This window comes from Thamnophis sirtalis, unplaced genomic scaffold (assembly GCF_051295495.1).
Source record: "Thamnophis sirtalis isolate CommonGarterSnake01/CBP01778 unplaced genomic scaffold, rThaSir2_p1.2 scaffold_2, whole genome shotgun sequence".
Lineage (NCBI taxonomy): Eukaryota > Metazoa > Chordata > Lepidosauria > Squamata > Natricidae > Thamnophis > Thamnophis sirtalis.
In genome coordinates this window covers 96727801-96748283 of record NW_028261382.1, presented here as the reverse complement: position 1 = coordinate 96748283, position 20483 = coordinate 96727801, and the positions used below count along the sequence as shown (strand labels likewise).

Sequence of the window (20483 nt, the reverse complement as noted above, 5' to 3'; positions counted from 1 at the left end):
TTGGCAACCTCAAAATGTGTGAACATCAATTCCCAGAATTCCCCAGCCAGCTAGCACGTGTGTCAGTGGCTAACAATCAAAACCATTCATGGATGGATCTAAGAAGATATTTTATTGTTGATCACCTGTCTTTCAAGAATCTCACCAGACGGACTGCCTTCCCTTGGGAAATGGCAGTTATAGACCTAAGGTTTAGATCTCTGTCATTTCTTCTACCGAACGGATTCTAAGTTGGAATATATTTTAATCCCCCTCTTCCAGTGTTGAAATTCAATTTTGTTTTACTACCGGTTTTGTGGGTGTGGCTTGGTGAGCATGGCAGGGGAAGGATACTGCAAAATCTCCATTCCCCCCCCACTCCAGGGGAAGGATACTGCAAAATCTCCATTCCCTCCCCACTCCAAGAGAAGGATACTGTAAAATCCTCATTCCCTCCCCACTCCAGGGGAAGAATACTGCAAATCCCCATTCCCACCTCACTCCAGGGGAAGGATACTGCAAAATCTCCATTCCCTCCCCACTCCAGGGGAAGGATACTGCAAAATCCTCATTCCCTCCCCACTCCAGGGGAAGAATACTGCAAATTCCCATTCCTACCTCACTCCAGGGGAAGGATACTGCAAAATCTCCATTCCCTTCCCACTGCGGGGGAAGGATACTGCAAAATCTCCATTCCCTCCTCACTCCAGGGGAAGGATACTGCGAAATCTCCATTCCCTCTCCACTCCAGGGGAAGGATACTGCAAATTCCCATTCCTACTTCACTCCAGGGGAAGGATACTGCAAAATCCCCATTCCCTCCCCACTCCAGGGGAAGGATACTGCAAAATCCCCATTCCCTCCCCACTCCAGGGGAAGGATACTGCAAAATCTCCATTCCTTCTCCAATCTGGGGCCAGCCAGAGGTGGTATTTGCTGGTTCTCCGCACTACTCAAAATTTCCACTACTGGTTCTCCAGAACCTGTCAGAACCTGCTGGATTTCACCCCTGCTTAAACTTGAACAATGTCCCTCCGTTTTTAAAATCAATAACACAAGATAGTCTTACATGAGGCAAATGGATGAAACCATGTAAATTGTAGCCTAACTAATGTGCTCTACTTCAATTCTAAAGCTTGTAAATTCCCAGTTCGTTTACTTTCTTTGTTCATTTCTCCTCTTTTCTTGTTTGTCTGTTCCCTGTTTTTTCCCCCCCTTCCTTACAAATCTTTTCAAAAACACAGTAGAAGAAGCAATCCCCCTAAAGATCTCTCTTGTGCTTTGCAGACTGCCAAGCCTAGATCTTTCTAAGTCGCTTTGCACATGCTCGGGCAAACTCATGAATAACATCCTAAGACTACCACTTATTGTCTTGAAACAGATTCTCTGGTTTGCTTACAAGATGAAGATTAATCTTTAAATTGATGCTGTAGAGCTCAAAGGTTGCTGTCAGGGGAGCTTTTAAAAAAAAGATTGGAAACCATTTTTTCTGGAATGGCATTGGGTTTCCTGCTTGAACAGGGGGTTGGACTAGAAGACCTCCAAGATCCCTTCCAAGTCTTTTGTTATTCTACATTCTTAATCTCCTCTGGCTTCAAAACGGAGTTTGAATCCTAGTTTATGGAGCAAATGAAACTCAGCAAATTGAGATCCGTATCCCAAAAATCCTGGCCTGGATTTGGGGCTGGGAAGAAGCTTGCAACCATCCCCCCACCCCCTTAGACACTCTAATGGGGAGGGGGGGAGATAACAGGGTGGGCTTAGTCAGGGCTGCAGGGTGGGACCCCTTGAAAGTTTATCCAGCAGTTTTGCAGCTGCTGCTGCTGTTTCAAGGGCTGACAATTCTGGAAACTGGAACCATCTGGCTCTTAATCTCACCTACTCGCCTGTCAATCAAGAGCTTTCTGGCAGGGTAGAGCCACCCGTCCTGTCTCCAGTTCTGCAAACTGGGGAGACCGGCTGACGAGGCTTCCAGAGGCTGCGCCCCAAAACCAACATCCATTTGGGCCGCCGAGCTTTGCTCTTAAACAAAATCTCAATGGGGTGCCCTAAGCCCTCGATGAAGGACGCTGGGCTTAAATTTCCCGCTTTCCTTCCAATGGACACCCCCCCCTTCCCCAATCAATTCTGGAAAAAGAGCATCTCTTGTGGGGTGCCCCAGCCTCCCTCCTTCCCTCCCTCTTATCCCCAGCTGTTGCTGCTGGATCAAGGTAGTGACAGCACTGGAACTAAAAGGAATCTTGCTTTCCCTGGTTTAATTAGTCACCGAGAAGTTTGCCTTCTGCTTAAGACTGCCAAGTGATAGAAGACACCTTGGCTGGGAGATGGCTTGCTTATTTGACCCAAGAATCCAAGAATGGGAGAGGAGGAGGGTGGGTAAGGAAGGAGATTACCCCTGAAACCCCAGAGAGACGATGAAGAAAATATAAGTTAACTTGGGCCAAATCTGGCTTAAGGACATCTGTTATTGTCTAATTTGCTTCTTCCTTCTGGTCTGGATAACCACCGTTAGAGTATCTCCATCCAAGTGGTCAAGCCAAAGCTGGAAGCATCAATTAACCCGGTTAAAAATTGGCATTCCTTTGTTGGGAAAATGAACACAGTTCTAAGTTAGGATTAAGTTCAGTGGTGGGTTTCAAAAAAATTTGGAACTTCTTCTGTAGGTGTGGCCTGCTTTCCGGATCCACTGGTGGAACCTCTTCTAACCGGTTCGGTAGATTTGACGAACCGGTTCTACCGAATAGGTGAGAACTGGTAGGAACCCACCTCTGATTAGGTTAAGTTGTGACAAAGGTCACAACGAGAGCCGTCACAAGGCCAACCTTGATCGTATAACTTTGTTTGGGTTTTTAATAGGCGCCACCTTTGGTGGGAAGGTAACAACGTTCCGTGCGCCTTCAGTGTTTAGTCATGCCGGCCACATGACCACGGAGACGTCTTTGGACAGCGCTGGCTCTTTGGCTTTGAAATGGAGGTGAGCACTGCCCCCTAGAGTCGGGAACGACTAGCACATATGTGCGAGGGGAACCTTTAACTTAACTATGCACACACATTCAACAGTTGGTGAGGAAACCCTCGGAGTTCAGCTGGGTATTCTCCTAACAACCCATCAACCAAGTTTGCAGAGTGAATATCTGACCGCAGGCAGCAGGATGGTGGATTCGAATCATGTAGAGCCGAGGTGGCGCAGTGGTTAGAGGGCTGTACTGCAGGCCACTTCAGCTGACTGTTATCTGCAGTTCAGCGGTTCAAATCTCACCGACTCAAGGTTGACTCAGCCTTCCATCCTTCCGAGGTGGGTGAAATGAGGACCCAGATTGTTGGGGGCGATATGCTGACTCTGTAAACCCCTTAGAGAGGGCTGAAAGCCCTATGAAGCGGTATATAAGTCTAACTGCTATTGCTATGTCTTTAAAAAAGCCAGGATAGGCTGGGGAAAAACCCTTAAGTCCAGAGCTGTCTACCTTTGAACGAGGAGGTCTGGCTGGCTCCAAATGGAAGCAGACATGTATGAAACTTTCCTCTCTATCCATGCTCAGATAGGCATGGTTAGCGAAGCGTGTAGCCTTCAACCCCAAACATCCTCTCTCCGCTCTCCTTATGAAGTTCGTGCAAGCCAACCATGATAGACTTCCCCCATCTCGCTGGCGGGATTCAGCTCAGCTAACGAATGTCCGGCAACACACAGCTATTCTGCGAACAGATTGTGGGAATAAAACATTCCATTTCCACCGGATCCTCGCTTTAAGGGGCTCTAACTGGCAGCGTTCAGCTTGCAAGAACTAACGGCCATGGCGGTCGGCTCAGGGATGCCCGTTCCTCCCTATAAATGTTTAATAAAACTAAACTAAAAACTAATCCCCGAGGGATGTCCAGTGCAGTGCGAGAACCTGGGGACTGGTGGGTCTCTAGGACGAGCGTGCCAAGTTTGAATCGTTTTATTTAAAAAAAAACAAAAACTATTTTTACGGTTTTAAAAACTTTGAATCATTGCCGTTCATGGTCATCTGCTTCTGAGTTACTCTGCTTTGAATACAGTGTCTCCATTTATTGAGACATTCCTGATTTTAGTTTTGGGGTATAAATTCTAGATTTTTGGTGGTTGTTGTGGTTGTTACTGAATCGTCCTTCTTTTTAATCTTCATCCCGACCAGCTGCTGGGAAAGATCACGAGAAGGATGTGGCTTTGCCCTCTTCTGCAATTATTAGCCTTCCCACAGATCACACTGACATCCCTAAGATCAGCCAGAGAGAGATTTGTGGTGCAATTTTGGTGAACGATATAAAACTCCACTCCAACCTCCACTTGGCGATAAATTATGGAACGGCTGCAGGTGCACCTGGAACAGCCACGGGGTATACAGGTAGTCCTTGATATACAACACTTCATTAGTGACTGTTCGAAGTTACAACAGCGTTGGAAAAAAGAGACGTATGTGTTGTGGCCTGCCGGCCACCAGGCAAATCAGAGGAGGAGGAGGTGGCATGGAAATCAGGGTCAGCATCAAAGCAACCTGAGAGATCCGTGGTGGAAGAGGGAGTAGAGCTGGCAGGGAGAGAGTGGGGGGAAGAGCCTGGGCCATCCTTCAGCCCTCAGATGGAGAGTCAACCACCCCCAGGTCTGGAGGTGGCTGATGAGGAAGAGGAGGAACACTTGAGTCCAGTGCCTAATGCGCAGATGTGCAGAAGGCAGAGGAGAGGAGAGCAGTGGAAATCTATGGGCCGGTCCTTGGGACGGAAGAGCCACCGCTGCCAGCGAAGCCCCACCCTAGCTCTGGGGATAAAAGGCAGGAAGTGAAGATAAATAGATGTGGCAGAGGAGAGGAGAGCAGTGGAAATCTATGGGCCAGTCCTTGGGACGGAAGAGCCACTGCTGCTAACGAAGCCCCACCCTAGCTCTGGGGACTCCATTTCGGTTATAAGTCGAGGACTATCTGCAAAGATTCCCAAAGAGGCGCGCGACATCCATACTGCAAAGTTATAGGTGCCTTTAAAAGCGTGTTGACTGTCACAAACCAGGTTGTGTAGCTTTGGAAAATTTACACAACCTGTTTGACCGGAGCCGAACAAATACAAAACAGCAACTTCAGCTGATAAGGAGGAGACCTGTGGCTCAATGGCTAAGACGTTTGCCTAAGATGCAATACAGCACAGGTTTGAATCCCAGTAAGGATATGGCTAGCTGATGAGAGCTAAATAGCTTGAAATAGATCTATACTAGTCTCCCTTTATTTATTTATCAGCACAAATAAAAACACAAATATAACAAAGGCAACAGTAAAAATATTGGGTTTCTGTCGTGATGGACTTTTGTGACGAGCCGATTGACAGATGTTGGAAGCAATTAGCTTCCTCCCATAATTGGGGCTTACCAGGGGTTGTGACACTAAATACACACACACACACACACACACACACACACACACACACACACACACACACACACACACACTGTATATCATTCCCGGTCAGAGCTCCAATGCCCTTTTAAGAAAGCTGCAGATAATAAGAAGGTTGGTAAACAAGAAGGATGTTGGCCCAAGGCTTACACCAGGAGTTCTTAAGCCTAAAGATAAAAGTAAAGGTTCCCCTTGCACATATGTGCTAGTTGTTCCTGACTCTAGGGGGCGGTGCTCATCTACTCTCCCTCTCCTCTTCCCACTCCTTCTCTCTCTCCTACCCTTCTGCTTCTCTCTCGCCTACCTCCTCTCTCTCTCTTTCCCTCCCTCTTTCGACTTGGGAGAATCCCAGTTGAAGGTCTCCAAATGGCATTTCCACCTGTCATCTCTTGGTACCTTCTGATTATAGGACAATCCTGCTAACATCTCATCTCGTCTCCGAGTCAACCCTTCCTTCTGGGGCTTGGTCTGCCCATTAGTCTTTAACAACCCTGGAAGGAAACTGTACACACAAACACACACACCATCTCTACATGCTTGGAATTAAGAATAACATCTGAAGAACCAACAGGAACTCAACTGCAGCATTTCTGACTGGTGATTTTATTCCTAAAGCTTTTGAAAAAAAAACCACAAATGTCCCTTTTGGAATCGTACAAAAAATAATAATACAAAACACCAGCCTGTGTTTCATTCCTCTTTCAGACATGACCTCGTAGCACGTCTTTCGACATCCCATCCTCTCATTTTTTCCCCTCCCCGCCCCACACTCTTTCCTTCTGATTCTTGCGGCCTTTCCTCCACGGCCCGGCTTCGAATCCGATGGGCAAAGGTGCCCCAAAGGGAAAGTGAGAGATATTGCCAGCCAAAGGAGAAAATCAGGAGATAGCGACAGGAATCCCAGCAAAACCAGCACTCCGAATGAAAAAACACAGACACACACATCCTTTTAAAGGAATGGAAAGAGTCAGAAAATCCCACCGTATTCCATAGGTCCCCCCATCCCTTCCAGAGGAGAGAAGATGCGAGAAGTCAAAGCAAGCTTGTAAAAACCCAAGAGGTGGACCAAGGCTTAAAACTAGATTTACCTTCGGCAACTCCCCCCCCCCCCTGCAATAAAATATAGGCCACTTTGGTTTTCAATACCTACCTGTGACATTCACTTCCACCTGCCCGGATCGGGTGCCGATGGTGTTGGTGGCTTCGCAGATATATGTTGCCGATAGGCTGTATGAGACCGGTCCTTTAAAGAACAGAGTGCTGTTTTGAATTTCGGCGCTGTCCGGCAACGAGGCATTCAGCCTGTGGAAAAGAAGAACACAGAACCCTTGGTCCATTAGCAGAGAACTTTCCTCATCCTCTTTTAATGATACCCCCCCCCAAATCCCTCGTGGGGTGCAGGAATCTGGGCAACAGAATGGAGCTGAGGTTGGAGGGGGGGAACCTGGGCCAGTCCTGGAGTCTGGGGGAAGGCTCTGAGGAGGGCTCTGTGTCGGAGGCAGAGAGGGGGCCAAGGCCGTATGCCAGTTATCAGCTGCCTTCGGAGTCAGACATCAGTGAGGCAGAAGAACAGCTGGAGCCTGTTCCCAGTGTGCGCATGCGCAGAGTTGCCAGACGAAGGGGACAGCTAAAGAACAGGGGTCGACTTGGGAGTAAGGCCACAGGTGGACGATGAACGGCCCCTCCCAGACGAAATAAAAGAGGAGCGAAAGGGGAGTGGAGTTTGCAGGAGACAATTTGTTCGCTTCATTGGTTCGTGACTCTCCGAGGCTTCTTGCAAAACTCGGCCTGGCAGCTCTCCAAGCCAGATGAGGTCTGTGACTGTAAATCCTCCCTTGAAAGACTTTGCTGGATGTGAATGAGAGGAATTCACAGTCAATTAATAAAAGGGGGAATTTGTCGGGACAAAGAGTTGGCTTCACGCTCTTGGGAACTGAGTCAGAAGAGTTTTCAGTTGAATTGCAAGGAATGTGAAGGAGCTGCGTTCGGTTTTACTTTTTATAGTTATAATGCACACAGAAGATGGCATTTTATTCCGTTGTACAAGATGCAATGACGATAAAGTAAACTAACTAACTAACGCTATCTGTTCTATGGGAAAGCTGCTCTCCCCCCCCCCCACCAAATGCTACAGGAACTGCAGCCTTATAATGTGATAAGAAATTGAGAGATGCTCAGCAAAAAAATAAAATAAATAAATAAATAAAAACCAAATCAATTCCGAAGTGTTTTGAAGAAAAAAATAAAAATCACAGAGCAAACACAAACAACTCTGCGCACAGAGAGGAAAATTATGCAGTTTGCTCATTTTTAATCAATCCAAGGGAAAGCAATTAAGTTCAGCAAAAGCAAATCGACAGGCACATCAACCCAGGGGTGACTGCCCCGGTTTTGCATTCAGGCGAAGCTCCACTTAGGAGCAGTGGGTGGTGGGGAAAACCCCTCCCTCCCCTTGGGAGCAATTAATGATGAGAAAATAACACACACACACACACACACAAAACACACACACACAAACAAACACCAAAAACCGGGGTCCTCTAAAGCAGCTTCACCATCTACTCTATTCCCATAAAACACCATCACCGCCATCATTAACCATAAGCTGTTTGGCCCAAGGAGATTGAAACAATCAAAATCCTGATTCTGCCCATGTTAACATGCCCCAAACAAGTGTCTACGCTAGCAAGGACTTGGAAGAGAAACAATCAATATTTTATAATTTAAGGCAAGCTATAGCATTCCCAGCCAGAAAACTAATGCATTGTTTTGAAAAAAGAAAAAGGATGAGAGTTGAGGTCTTGAAAAGGTAAAAAAGTTCCCCTTGCACATATGTGCTAGTCGTTCTCGACTCTAGGGGGCGGTGCTCATCTCCGTTTCAAAGCCGAAGAGCCAGCGCTGTCCGAAGACGTCTCCGGGGTCATGCGGCCGGCATGATAAACGCCGAAGGCGCACGGAACGCAATTAGCTTCCCACCAAAGGTGGTCCCTATTTTTCTACTTGCAATTTTTACGTGCTTTCGAACTGCTAGGTTGGAAGAAGCTGGGACAAGTCACGGGAGCTCACTCCGTTACGCGGCACTAGGGATTCGAACCGCCGACCTTTCTGATCTACAAGCTCAGCGTCTTAGCCACTGAGCTACCTAAGAAATGACTAGAATTAGAATACATAAAAGGGTTACATAAAGACTTAAGAACAGTAGCACAAATGGGGAAGCTAGGCTGGGGCCTTGCTAAGAAACGCTACCTTGCTGTCTTCAGGGTACAGTTTATGTACAATAAAGGAGGAAAAGAGCTATCAATCATTCTCCCTTCACCTGCACAATCTGACCAAGTGGCTCTTGAAGCAACTTTATGGCCTTGGGCACAGAAGTGTTCCCATTGGGTTTCTTACTCATTCAGTGCTACGAAGAACTCATAACAGTTCACCCATGCGCTGGGGGGTCGATACTTACCGCTTCCATTGGTACTCGGTGGCGGGAGGATTGGCGTCGGATACGCAGGTCAGTTTCACATCCTTCCGGTTGAGGTACCAGTTGCTGTCAAAACCATCGATTCTAACCTCGGGTTCGTCTGCGGAGCAGGGAAGACAGAACGGAGGAAGATGGCGGAGGAGAGAGATAAAGGAAGAAAGGAGGAGAATAAGGGACGAGAGAAACAGCGATGGAGAGAAGAAAGAGGCGAGGAAGGTAGACGTGGGGTTGAGGAGGTTTGGAAGGAGAGCAACATCGAGGAAGAGAAGGATGGGGGAAAACGGGGTTGGAGAAGAGAAGGATTGAGAGAAACAAGGGTGAAAGAATGAGCCAAGGAGAAGAAAGGAAAAATTGGACAGATAAGGGCAAAAGTGGAATGGGAAAGGGAAGGAGGAAAAAGAGGAAAGATGGAGGGAAGAGAAGTGTTGGGAGAAGACAGGAGTGTAGAAAAAACAGCAGAAGGAGGAAGGGCGAAAGAAAAGGCAGACATTACTGGATGTCCCGGAGTCCATTTTCATCTCCTAACAATGGATTCGCAGCAAACCACAATGACGTCAAAATGATACAATCAATGGAGCCATCATGCCAACGAGGATGATTCCAGATGTCCTTGTGTCCTGACATCCACACCCTTGTTTTGCAACTCCGTCCCTCCTCCCTCGGGGAAAGCCCATGCCTAGTGGAACTCCCCAACCAGAGAAGTAATAAACATCTTCACTGAGGCAGTTGTAATAAGTCGCAGCACAATCTCCCTGTCATTCCTTGAAGCTGGCCTGGCGGGAGCCATCTTGGAGCTTCAGTGTTGCCACACTGGAGCTGAGAGATGGCGAGGTGGGGATTAGAGGGAGCTGGGGTTTGTCTAGTCAAAATGAAATACTTTCGCTTGGGAACCAAGGACATTCCCCCACCTGGCAGGAGGAAGGAGGAGGGAGATCACCAAAAAAGTGGACCACGTGACTGGTGGTTTGGGGTTGATTAGGTGAAAACCGTGGAACTCTTCAGAGTTGGTTTTCACCAGAGGTGTGCCAATATCATACATCCAATAAAGCTATTCTTTGAGGAATTCTTCTGCCTCGGAGCTTTGCTTACCGTGTTTCCCCAAAATAAGACAGGGTCTTATTTTCTTTTGATCTCCCCCCCCCGAAATAAGCGATTGGCCTTATTTTCGGAGAGGTCTTATTATTTTTGAGGATCAGGAGGCCCCTTAACCTCGGCCTGTGGATCAGCTGATCCAGAGAAGGCCGGAAGCTCCTTCTCTGTTTCTGGCACACTCTTGCCAGCTGTAACGTTGCTGGGAATGGCGCTCTGTTTGCGGCCGTCACTAAGAGAAGGGGCACGATAGCTAGAGTTTGCAGGAATGGCCTCCAAGAGGCCATTCCACGGGGATGGCAGGTGCCTGCAGGGCACGTGGGCATGTTCCCCCTTCCTCACCAGGAAATTGTGAGGACCGGCTGCACAAGAGCCGAGGTGGCGTAGTGGTTAAATGCAGCACCGCAGGCTACTTCAGCTGACTGCAGTTCTGCAGTTCAGCTGTTCAAATCTCACCGGCTCAAGGTTGACTCAGCCTTCCATCCTTCCGAGGTGGGTGAAATGAGGACCCGGATTGTTGATGGGGGCAATATGCTGACTCTGTAAACCGCTTAACTGTCTAACTGTTATTGCTATGTTGTTAAATGTTTTAGGGGAGGGCTTATTTTCAGGGGAGGGCTTATTTAAGTGCATGCGCTCAAAAGAACAATTGTGCTTATTATCCGGGGAGGATATCTTATTTTCAGGGAAACGGGGTCTAGTATGGGTCTACTACTTGGAACCTTGACACTCCCATTTTAAGTCCCGTCTCTTTTACATCCCAACTCCACCGCTGCACATCACTTCCGCTTCTTCAACTTACACAGCACGTTGAGGGTCATGCTCTCCGTAAAACGCTCCAACTGGTAGTTGACCACGCACTTCAGCTGCTGTTGGTGGGCCTCCCGGCTTGGTAGAAGGCGGTAGCGGCTGATCACAGTGATGGTGCCATTCTCATTGCGGATCTCCCGGAATTCCGCCTCGCCTTTCAGTTTAGTCTCCCAGGTCACAGTGCTGGGGGGCTTCCCATTGGAGGAGGTGCAGGTGGCCACCAGGATTTTCTCGGTCATGCCGGCCCTGGCGATCAGTGGTTTGGTGGTACCCTCCATCCGATTCACTGGTTTGGCTGAAGAAAAGACATGGGATGAAGCAAAGGAGTCAGGATCAAATAACCCACAAGGACCATGAGTTGTCCTTTGAGGAACATCAACATGGTGTCCTCCTCATTAGTTTGTCCAAGATCTGAACATTAATGAAGATCTAGGTAGACTTGTTGACACGGGCTTCTTCTGAATCCCGTCTCAAATGAAACCAGCCTTCCGCCGGTTTCCTTCTTTGTGTTTTTATTATTGCTGTGAGCCATACAAAGTTTGTGTTGTACAAGACAGGAGGAAATGGGAATCTTATAAATACATATGTACGTGGAGCAACAAATCCCATCAGCGAGTTTCGTGAAAAAGGGGGCAGGTTTTGAGTCGTCCTTCACCTGGACATGTTAGCAAACATGCTACCAAAATCTGGTATGCTAGAAAGGGAGAAAATGAGGGCAATTTTGTAGCCTCTGATGACCATCTCACCTTCCTTTCACACCTCTAGTTCCCCAGAAAGTGCTGAAGGGGAAACAGCAGGTGCTCTGATCTACCTGACTTCTAGGCCAGCAAGTTGATTTTTACCTACATTCCAAAACACCTGAAGGCCAGGCAAGGAATAATGGATGGAAACTGATCAAGGAGAGAGTCAACCTGGAAATAAGGAGATCTGGAAGCCACCTTCTGCATTGGGCCTTCCAGCCTGCCACATTTAATGCTGTGGGAAATTGGGAGGGGAGGGGGAGTATATGGAGTGGGATAGATATAGTCAAAATAACATTCCTTTCTCAAGAGAGTCAAGGACGTCTTGCCCTGCACCTGGAGTGGTGTGACTGGGAAGCATCTCCACTTGGGACGGTGCTTGATTGGACCTTGTGATGGACATGTTGGGTGCCGGGCAGGGACTTGAACTTTCTTTCGGGTGGGAAAAAAATCTGGAAACTTTCAGATTCGGGTTTTCCCAGATGTGCCAATATGACACCTCTAATAGAATGGAACTTTGAGGAACCTCAAGCCTCGAAGTCTTCTTTTGTTGGGGGGTGTTAATTGGAACCCTAATAGAGACAGTGAGAGCAATCAATCCATGGGACAGAAGTTGCCTTCAGAATTTGTTGGAGCTTCGTCACTGGAGGCTTTCAAGAAGAGACTGGACTGGAGATTGGTCAGAAATGGTGTAGGGTCTCCTGCTTGGGCGGGGGGAGTGGCTGGACTAGATGGCCTACAAGGTCCCCTCCAACTCTTGTTATTCTGTCATTTGCAAACATTAGTCTTCTCATCACCCATTTCCTCCCACTTAATGACTGCATGACTGTAACTTTGTTGCTGGTCTCCTTATGATTTATATTGGTATTGATTGTTTCCTGATTGCTTATTTGTGCCCTATGACTATTATTAAGTGTTTATGTTTCTTAATGAATGTATCTTGTATTTTTATCTACAGTGACAGTAGATGCAACCAAGACAAATTACTTGTGTGTCCAATCACACTTGGCCAATAAGGAATTCCATTCTGTTCCGTTCCATTCCATTTCAGTCTAGTCTATTCTACTCTACTCTACTCTTATATCTATTCTATTCTATTCTACTCTATTCTTATTAGTATTCTATTCTACTCTATTCTATTCTTATTAGCATTTTATTCTTATTAGTATTCTATTCTTATTAGTATTCTATTCTATTCTACTCTATTCTTATTAGTATTCTATTCTATTCTTATTAGTATTATATTCTACTCTATTCTATTCTTATTAGTATTCTATTCTATTCTTACTATTCTATTCTATTCTATTCTTATTAGTATTCTATTCTTATTAGTATTCTATTCTATTCTTATTAGTATTCTATTCTACTCTATTCTTATTAGTATTATATTCTTATTAGTATTCTATTCTATTCTACTCTATTCTTATTAGTATTATATTCTATTCTTATTAGTATTATATTCTATTCTTATTAGTATTATATTCTATTCTTACTATTCTATTCTATTCTATTCTTATTAGTATTCTATTCTTATTAGTATTCTATTCTATTCTTATTAGTATTCTATTCTTATTAGTATTCTATTCTATTCTTATTAGTATTCTATTCTTATTAGTATTCTATTCTATTCTTATTAGTATTCTATTCTATTCTATTCTTATTAGTATTCTATTCTATTCTATTCTATTCTTATTAGTATTCTATTCTATTCTTATTAGTATTCTATTCTATTCTTATTAGTATTCTATTCTATTCTATTCTTATTAGTATTCTATTCTATTCTTATTAGTATTCTATTCTATTCTATTTTATTCCTCTGTTTTGTGTGAGCCAAATGGGTATGGTTATTCTACAGACTAGAATTAAAAGAGGTTATGGCTTATGGAAATGTGTGGATTGTAAGGCTTGAATTCAGCAATAAGTCCTCCCTAAGATAAAAGGGGAGAGCCAGTTTGATGTCAGTAGTTACAGAATGAGCCCATTAACCAGAAGCCTGTTTGGTTTTGAGCTTTTACGGATGACCTTCCCCAGCCACGTAACTCCCACTAATGTTGATGTTTTTCACAGATGGTTTTGCTTAAGGAGTTTTGTTTTCATATTATTGCTGTAAACTTGCTTGAGGGTTTACATTAAATGGCCTGCATCAATATTTTCAAAACAAGGAGCCGAGATTGCGAATGTTGCGCTATAGTTTGGATAACAAGCTTCACCTTGTTACACACATTTGCATTTGTCCAGAGTCAGTTTCTTTTCTTTCATCTCAACAACAGTGTACCGTATTTTTTGTAGTATAAGACGTAGTTTTTTTCTCCCCCTAAAAGAGGCTGAAAATTTGGATGCGTCTTATACTCCAAAAGTAGCTTTTTTGAAGCTTTTTTTTTTCAGTCCTAATGAGGCGCTAACGAGGGAAGCGATCTTCCCTGCTTTGCCTGCTTTTCTCATTGCTGCTCCCTCCAACGATCAGCTGTTTTTTAAATCTCCAACCAGGGAATAAAAAGTGCATGCGCACTCAAAACCAACAAACTTATGTGCTGAAGCTGACCAGACTAAGGACGCTAGCCAGATGAATACCTGGTAGGCAGAATTTTATTTTTCTCCCCCAAAACTAAGGTGCGTCTTATACACCGGTGTGTCTTATGCTCCGAAAAATACAGTAGTTGTCCGGGTCTCAAGGACTACCTGTATAAGACCCAGACGGAACAAGAGGGAAATGGAGAAATATTTTCCAGAGATCTGGGGCGCAATCTTATTTATTTATTTTTTTGGTTAGCCAAGAGTTGCAAACTGAAATGTTCTCAGACAGGTAAAACCAGTATTTACATATGAGATCCACGAAAGGGGGGGGGGGGTGGTGGAACTGAAAAATAATCCCTGTGAATTTGCAAAAGGCACTTCTCCTTTCTGCTCCTGCATTTCCTCTTTTTGAATCCATTAAAAAAAACAACAATTCCCAGACATGTAAACCAAATTTTTATGTCTTTTGGACAGGGGTAAAAGTCCTCTGAGCTTTAACCACAATGCAATCCTTTCCAAGCCCTCTGAAGTTTCTGGTCCTGCTCTCCATCCCTTCTCTGCTCTCAGACAACGAGGGTGGGAGGATCTACTGAAATCACACAACCTCTGCCCACGAGGAAAAGATTGGAAAGGAAGGAGGAATGGTGAAGCCTGTTGATTCCATCCTTGGTGCCCTTGTTCAGCTAGGCAGAGATACCGCCCAGTTCTTCACCTACTAAGAAACTAGTAAAGCTACGTGAACATCAAACAGCATAGGGGAAGACTGATGGATCACTCAGATGCACACTCTGTCTTTGCTACAGCCCTAGTAACAGAGGTGGTATTTAGCCGGTTCAGACCGGTTCTGGCAAACTGGTAGCGGGAAATTTTGAGTGGTTCGGAGAACCAGCAAATACCATCTCTGGCTGGCCACACCCTCCTGCAGTTCCCTGTCCTATATTCCCTTGCTTTTTTTGCTCAGCTGAATTCACACGGCAGAGTGGATGGATGCATCTCAGCTGAGCTAAACAACAGCTCAGTTCACCAGTGCTGAGACCGAGGGCGATCTTTGAGCGCGAAGCGCGCTCTCATACAACCAGTAGGAAAAGATTTGGAATCCCACCGCTGCCTAGTAAGTAGGACTGCTACACTCATTCTGGCAGAAGAGGTATGGTGTGGATCTCATCCGGTGGTGGGTTTCAAAATTTTTTGGAACCTACTCTGTGGGTGTGGCTTCCTTTGTGGGAGTGGCTTGCCGACCATGTGACCTGGTGGGAGTGGCTTGCCAACCATGTGTTCTCTCTCTCTCTCTCTCTTTCCTTCCTTTTGTCTCTCTGTCCCTTTTTTCTATTTTTCATTCATCTCTCATTCTTTTTCTTTCTTTTTTCTTTCTTTATTTCTTCCTTTTCTCTCTCTCTCTCTCTCTCTCTCTCTCTCTCTCTCTCTCTCTCTCTCTCTGTGTTGTGTGTGTGTCAGTGGTGGGTTTAAAACATTTTTGCAACCTCTTCTGTAGGTGTGGCCTGCTTTCCGGGTCCACTGGTGGAACCTCTTCTAACTGGTTTGGTAGATTTGACGAACCGGTTCTACCGAATAGGTGCGAACTGGTAGGAACCCACCTCTCACCTCATCGATCAAGGAATTGTCTCTGGCAGCATCCAGGAGAAGGGACTTTTCTGCTGAGTCTCCCACCCTCGGGACCATTGTGCCCCTCAAGGTGAGAACTTCCTCCTCAACCTCTTGGCTTTCCAAAATGACCCCAAAAAGCACCTGCATGGGACCCCGATGGGATGTTCCATGTCGGTGCTGATTAGTGGACTAGGAAGAAGATCTCAACTCCACCCCGTTGCATTCTGGTTCCTAACTTATCAAATTTCTTTCAATTTTAATGCTTAATATTCTGTATTTTTTGCTTTGATGGTCTTGAAAACCACCCAGGGCTACTTTCAATTGAGTGGGCATCATATAATTTTCATACTAGTAGTCATTAATGAAACGATATTGGCAACTTACCCAAGACGGTGAGATTGAGTTGGTTTTCCAGGTTGCCGGTCGGGAAGGTGGCAAACTCGCAGATGTAGATCCCTTCGTCGTCCAACTGGAGGTTGGACAGCTTGATGGTCCCATCGGTTCTGGAAGGGTTCTGGAAGACCACTCTCTCCTCGTAGGGGGGCAGGATGGAGACACCCATGTTGGGGTTGAAGATGGCCACATTTTGCTTGGAGCCATTGCTGGCTTTCTGCCAGGTGACTTGGGTGATCCTCGTGTGGTTGATCTTGTCCAAGTTGCAATGAAGGACCACGTTGGTGCCGATGAAGCCGGAGACCGTCTCGTTGACAAGCACCTTCTGAGCCCAGAGGCCTGCAAGAAAAGAGGAAGGGAAGGATTTGAGATTTGATTTGAGATTTGAGAAGTTTATTTATATGCCGCCCTTTTCCCTGGGGGGACTCAGGGCGGCTTACAACTCGAAAAGGGATGAGGATGCATTGTGTTCTTTAAGAGTTCTCCAAGCTAAGATTTGGGGGATTTTACAATTGTTCTACTACATCCCAGCCAAGTAACGGAATCATTGAAGATGAGGATGTCGCCCTGGAAATGATCCTTGGTTTTGGGCTTCCAAGGTTGTCTTTGTGACTCTGCCAGAGTTGTCGTTTTAGAACCACAAATTCTCCTGAGCTCTTTCCAAGCTCAGAAGATTAAGGGGAGACAATCTGGCAACAGGTTTCATCTTGTTGCAGAATTCTCCCATTTCCTGGCTTTGCACAATGCAGTGAATCATTAAGTCACCCAGTGGCCTGGGTTCACACAACATATTAAGTCTCTCTCTCTCTCTCTCTCTCCTCTCTCTCTCTCCCTGTCTCCCTGTCTCTCCCTCTCCCTCTCTCCGTCTCTCCGTTTCTCTACGTCTCTCTCCCTCCCTCCCTCTCTCTCTCCTCTCTCTCTCCCTGTCTCTCTCTCTCTCTCCCTGTCTCCCTGTCTCTCCCTCTCCCTCTCTCCGTTTCTCTCCGTCTCTCTCCCTCCCTCCCTCCCTCCCCCCCCCTCTCTCTCTCACACACACACACACCAAAGAAACAATCAAGGTTAAAGCCAACTCAACTTAGTATTGTGTGCAAAAATAGCCCAAGTGACCATTACAGACATTGTCTCTTCTCTTGAAAGAGGCTTAACAATGTGTTTTAAATTAGGTTCCTACCCAGATGTCCTGCCGGATAATGAAACAACCTGCAAAACTCTATTGCAAATAGAGCATGCCCAAATACATGTTTGGGGCAGGGAAGAGGAGAGGAGAGAAGAAAGGAGGCGAAAGAAGGAGAGGAGAAGCGAAGAGAGGAGAAGCGAAGAGGAGAACAGAGGAGAGGAGAAGGGAGAAGTGAAGAGAGGAAAGAGGAGGAGAAGGGAGGAGAGGAAAAGCAAAGAGAGGAGAGGAGAAGGGAAGCAAAGGGAGGAGAGGAGAGAGGAGGTGAAGGGGGAAAGAAGAAGTAAAGAGAGGAGAAGAGGAGAAAGAGGAGAAGAAGAAAAAGGAAGACTGGAAGGAGAAGCAGATAAGAAATGTTTGCACCAAATCCTCCTAGGCTGCCATATTTTGAGCCAGTGGAAGCATATCGGGTGGATGGAAGGTGAGACGGTCAAAATTGAACTAACTACCCCGGGCAGTTTTTGGAAGCAAGAGGATTGCAGCCGAGAGAACCCAACGTGAGAAGAACTGGACGTTTTTGGAGAAAGGTTGGTGGTGGTGGAGGAAACCCATTTCTCCATGCATGGTGGAATTGATGCACGCTACATTTCCATATATTCCCTCCCTCCCTCCCACACACACACACACACAAACACACACAGAGGCAAAAGCAGCCGAGCCACGGAGAGAAAATAAACATGAGGATGCAACTCCAAGGCTGCTGACTCAGGAGGAAGTGCCGTTGCCTTGAATGGGACTCCTTGCTTTGATGGCAGGGAGCCTTCCCCTCCTTCAGCCCGGGGACTTTCAAAGGTGCTGAGCTGGCAGCTCCCATCAGCCACAGCCAGATTGGCTGCAGGGCAGGCGGTGGTGTTGGGAGGGGGGGCCAGCCTGGGAGAGGCCCTGATGATGTTGCTGTGGGACTGCGCCAGGAAGTGTGGTGGTGGTGGTGGGAGAGACGGAAGAAAGAGGAAGGAAAAGAGCATTTGGGAGTTTGACAGCCAAGGCCAACAAGGGGGAATGGGTCACGGAAGTGAATTTTGGAACGGCGGGGAGGAAGGGCTGACTTCCTCAGGATGGCGGAGCCCTCGGCGTTCTCTGAGGTTGGCCGCTTTCTTGTAGACGTTTCGGGAGCCAGCTAGGTGACAGTATCAGTACCAGCTAGGAGGGAGTGGAGTTTGCGAGAACTGAGGACGTTACCTAGTTGGGTCATGAAACATCTGCAAGAAGACAACCGAACTCAGAGAGCACCGAAGACCTCCTCCTCCTCCTCCTCCTCCTCCTCCTCCTCCTCCTCCTCCTCCTCCTCCTCCTCCCTCCTGCAAACCCCACCCCCTTCTACCACTGATGACGTTATCTAGTTGGGTCAAGAAACGTCTTCAAGAGAAAATAAAAACCTCAGAGAGCATCGAAGACCCCAAAGACCTCCTCCTTTTCTTCGTCCTGCAAACCCCACCCCCTTCTACCACTGATGACGTTATCGAGTTGGGTCAAGAAACGTCTTCAAGAGAAAAAAAATAAAAACCTCAGAGAGCACCAAAGACCCCAAAGACCTCCCCTCCCTCTTGAAAACCCCACTCCCTTCTCTACCACTGATGATATTACCTGGTTAAGTCATGAAACGTTTGCAAGAAGATAACTAATGAGGACCCGGATTGTTGGGGGCGATATGCCGACTCTGTAAACCGCTTAGAGAGGGCTGAAAGCCCTATGAAGCGGTATATAAGTCTAACTGCTATTGCTATTGCTAACCTCAGAGAGCATCAACCCTGCGCTATAAACAGCCTTTTCTATCTGTATCAATAACCTTCCAGGAAAAAAAAAATAGGGTTTTTTTTTTTTTTGCGATTGAGCATTTGAAATGCCTGCGCCCTCCCTCTTCCTGCATTGCAAAATGTGCCCTGGGTCCTCTTAGCAAAAGGGAGATAAGCCTCCTCCCCAACTGTCCCCCTTTCAACCATCTCTCCTCCCTCCCTCCCTCCCCCTTTCGAATTTCTGCTGCGGCTGCATATTCACGATTTGTGTATTTAGAGAGAACACGCCAGTAATTATAAGGCTGGTGTTTTTATTTCGTAGAGAGAAAGGAGAGTGAAGGGGGAGAAAAAGGGAGAGTTAACAACACCGCACAGCCGGGAACTGGAAAAGCAAGGCCCTCCCACCCCCACTTTCCCATCCCAAAGAAACAGAAAGACTGGGGAAATGCGAATGACGGGAGGGGGGGAGGGACAGAGACAGAGAGAAACACACAAACAGAGAGAGAGAGAGAGACAGACAGACAGACAGACACACACACACACAGAAAGAGAGAGAGAGACACACACACACACAGAGAAAGACAGAGATAGAGAAATGGGGGGGGGAGAGAGAAACAGTACACAGAGAAACACAGAGAGAGAAACAGAGAAAGAGAAACAGAGAGAGACAGAGAGAGACAGAGACACACACATACCCTCCTGTCCCACTTTCCCATCCCAAAGAAACAGAAAGTCTGGGGAAATGTGAATGATGGTGGGAGAGAGAGAGAGACAGAGAGAAATAGAGAGAGAGAGCAATATGGAGGTAAAAAACTACATTTTAAAAGGAAGGGAGAATGAAGGGCCTTGGGAAAAAGCATTTGGTGTTTGTTTCTCTTTTTTTAAAAAAAAACTTTTTAGTAAATAAAGATTAAAACATTGGACACAGAGCGACCTTTCCGGCTTTGTCGTTTCCATACATATTTTAACATAACAACAAACGCACTTTCTACTTATCATACATAGCTACTTTGATTTTATTTCCCTGGCTCAGCTGATAAAGGAGGAGAACCTTGTGGCTTAGTGGTTAACACAACTGCTTAATATGTAATACAGCACAGGTTCAAATCCCAGTAAGGGTATGGCTAGCTGATGAGAGCTAAATAGCTTGAAATAGACCTATACTAGTCTCCCTTTATTTATTTAGCAGCACAAATGCAACACAAATGTAACAAAGGCAACAGTAAAAATAATGGCTTTCTGTCGTGATGGTCTCTCGTGACGAGCCGATAGACAGAGAAAAGGAAGCAGTCTGCTTCCTCCCATATTTGGGCATACCAGGGGTTGTGACACTACATACATACATACATACATACATACATACATACATACATACATACATACATACATACATACATACATACATACATACATACATCCTTTACTATATTTCTCTTTTGTAATAGGAGTAATTCTGATTTTAAGTCTGTCTTTTGATCTAACATCTCTTCCAACTATGTTGGGTTTTTTTTTTTTGATCATCTCCTTTTCCCACATCAGTGGGCCGGCTGAGAAACGTCTGCGCCCCGCGCATTG

General features: G+C 46.1%; 1 protein-coding gene across 2 annotated transcripts in view; it reads right to left on the bottom strand.

Moving 5' to 3' along the window:
* Positions 1-20483, bottom strand: part of NECTIN1 (nectin cell adhesion molecule 1) — a 184331-nt gene that overhangs the window by 53777 nt on the left and 110071 nt on the right. For both annotated transcript variants that reach the window (XM_087706434.1, XM_014073381.2), the window contains exons 2-5: positions 15993-16340; positions 10742-11044; positions 8833-8950; positions 6529-6680 (exon numbers count right to left, since the gene is read on the bottom strand). In XM_087706434.1, the coding sequence (XP_087562560.1) occupies positions 6529-6680; positions 8833-8950; positions 10742-11044; positions 15993-16340 (921 nt within the window). The remainder of the gene's footprint in view (positions 1-6528; positions 6681-8832; positions 8951-10741; positions 11045-15992; positions 16341-20483) is intronic.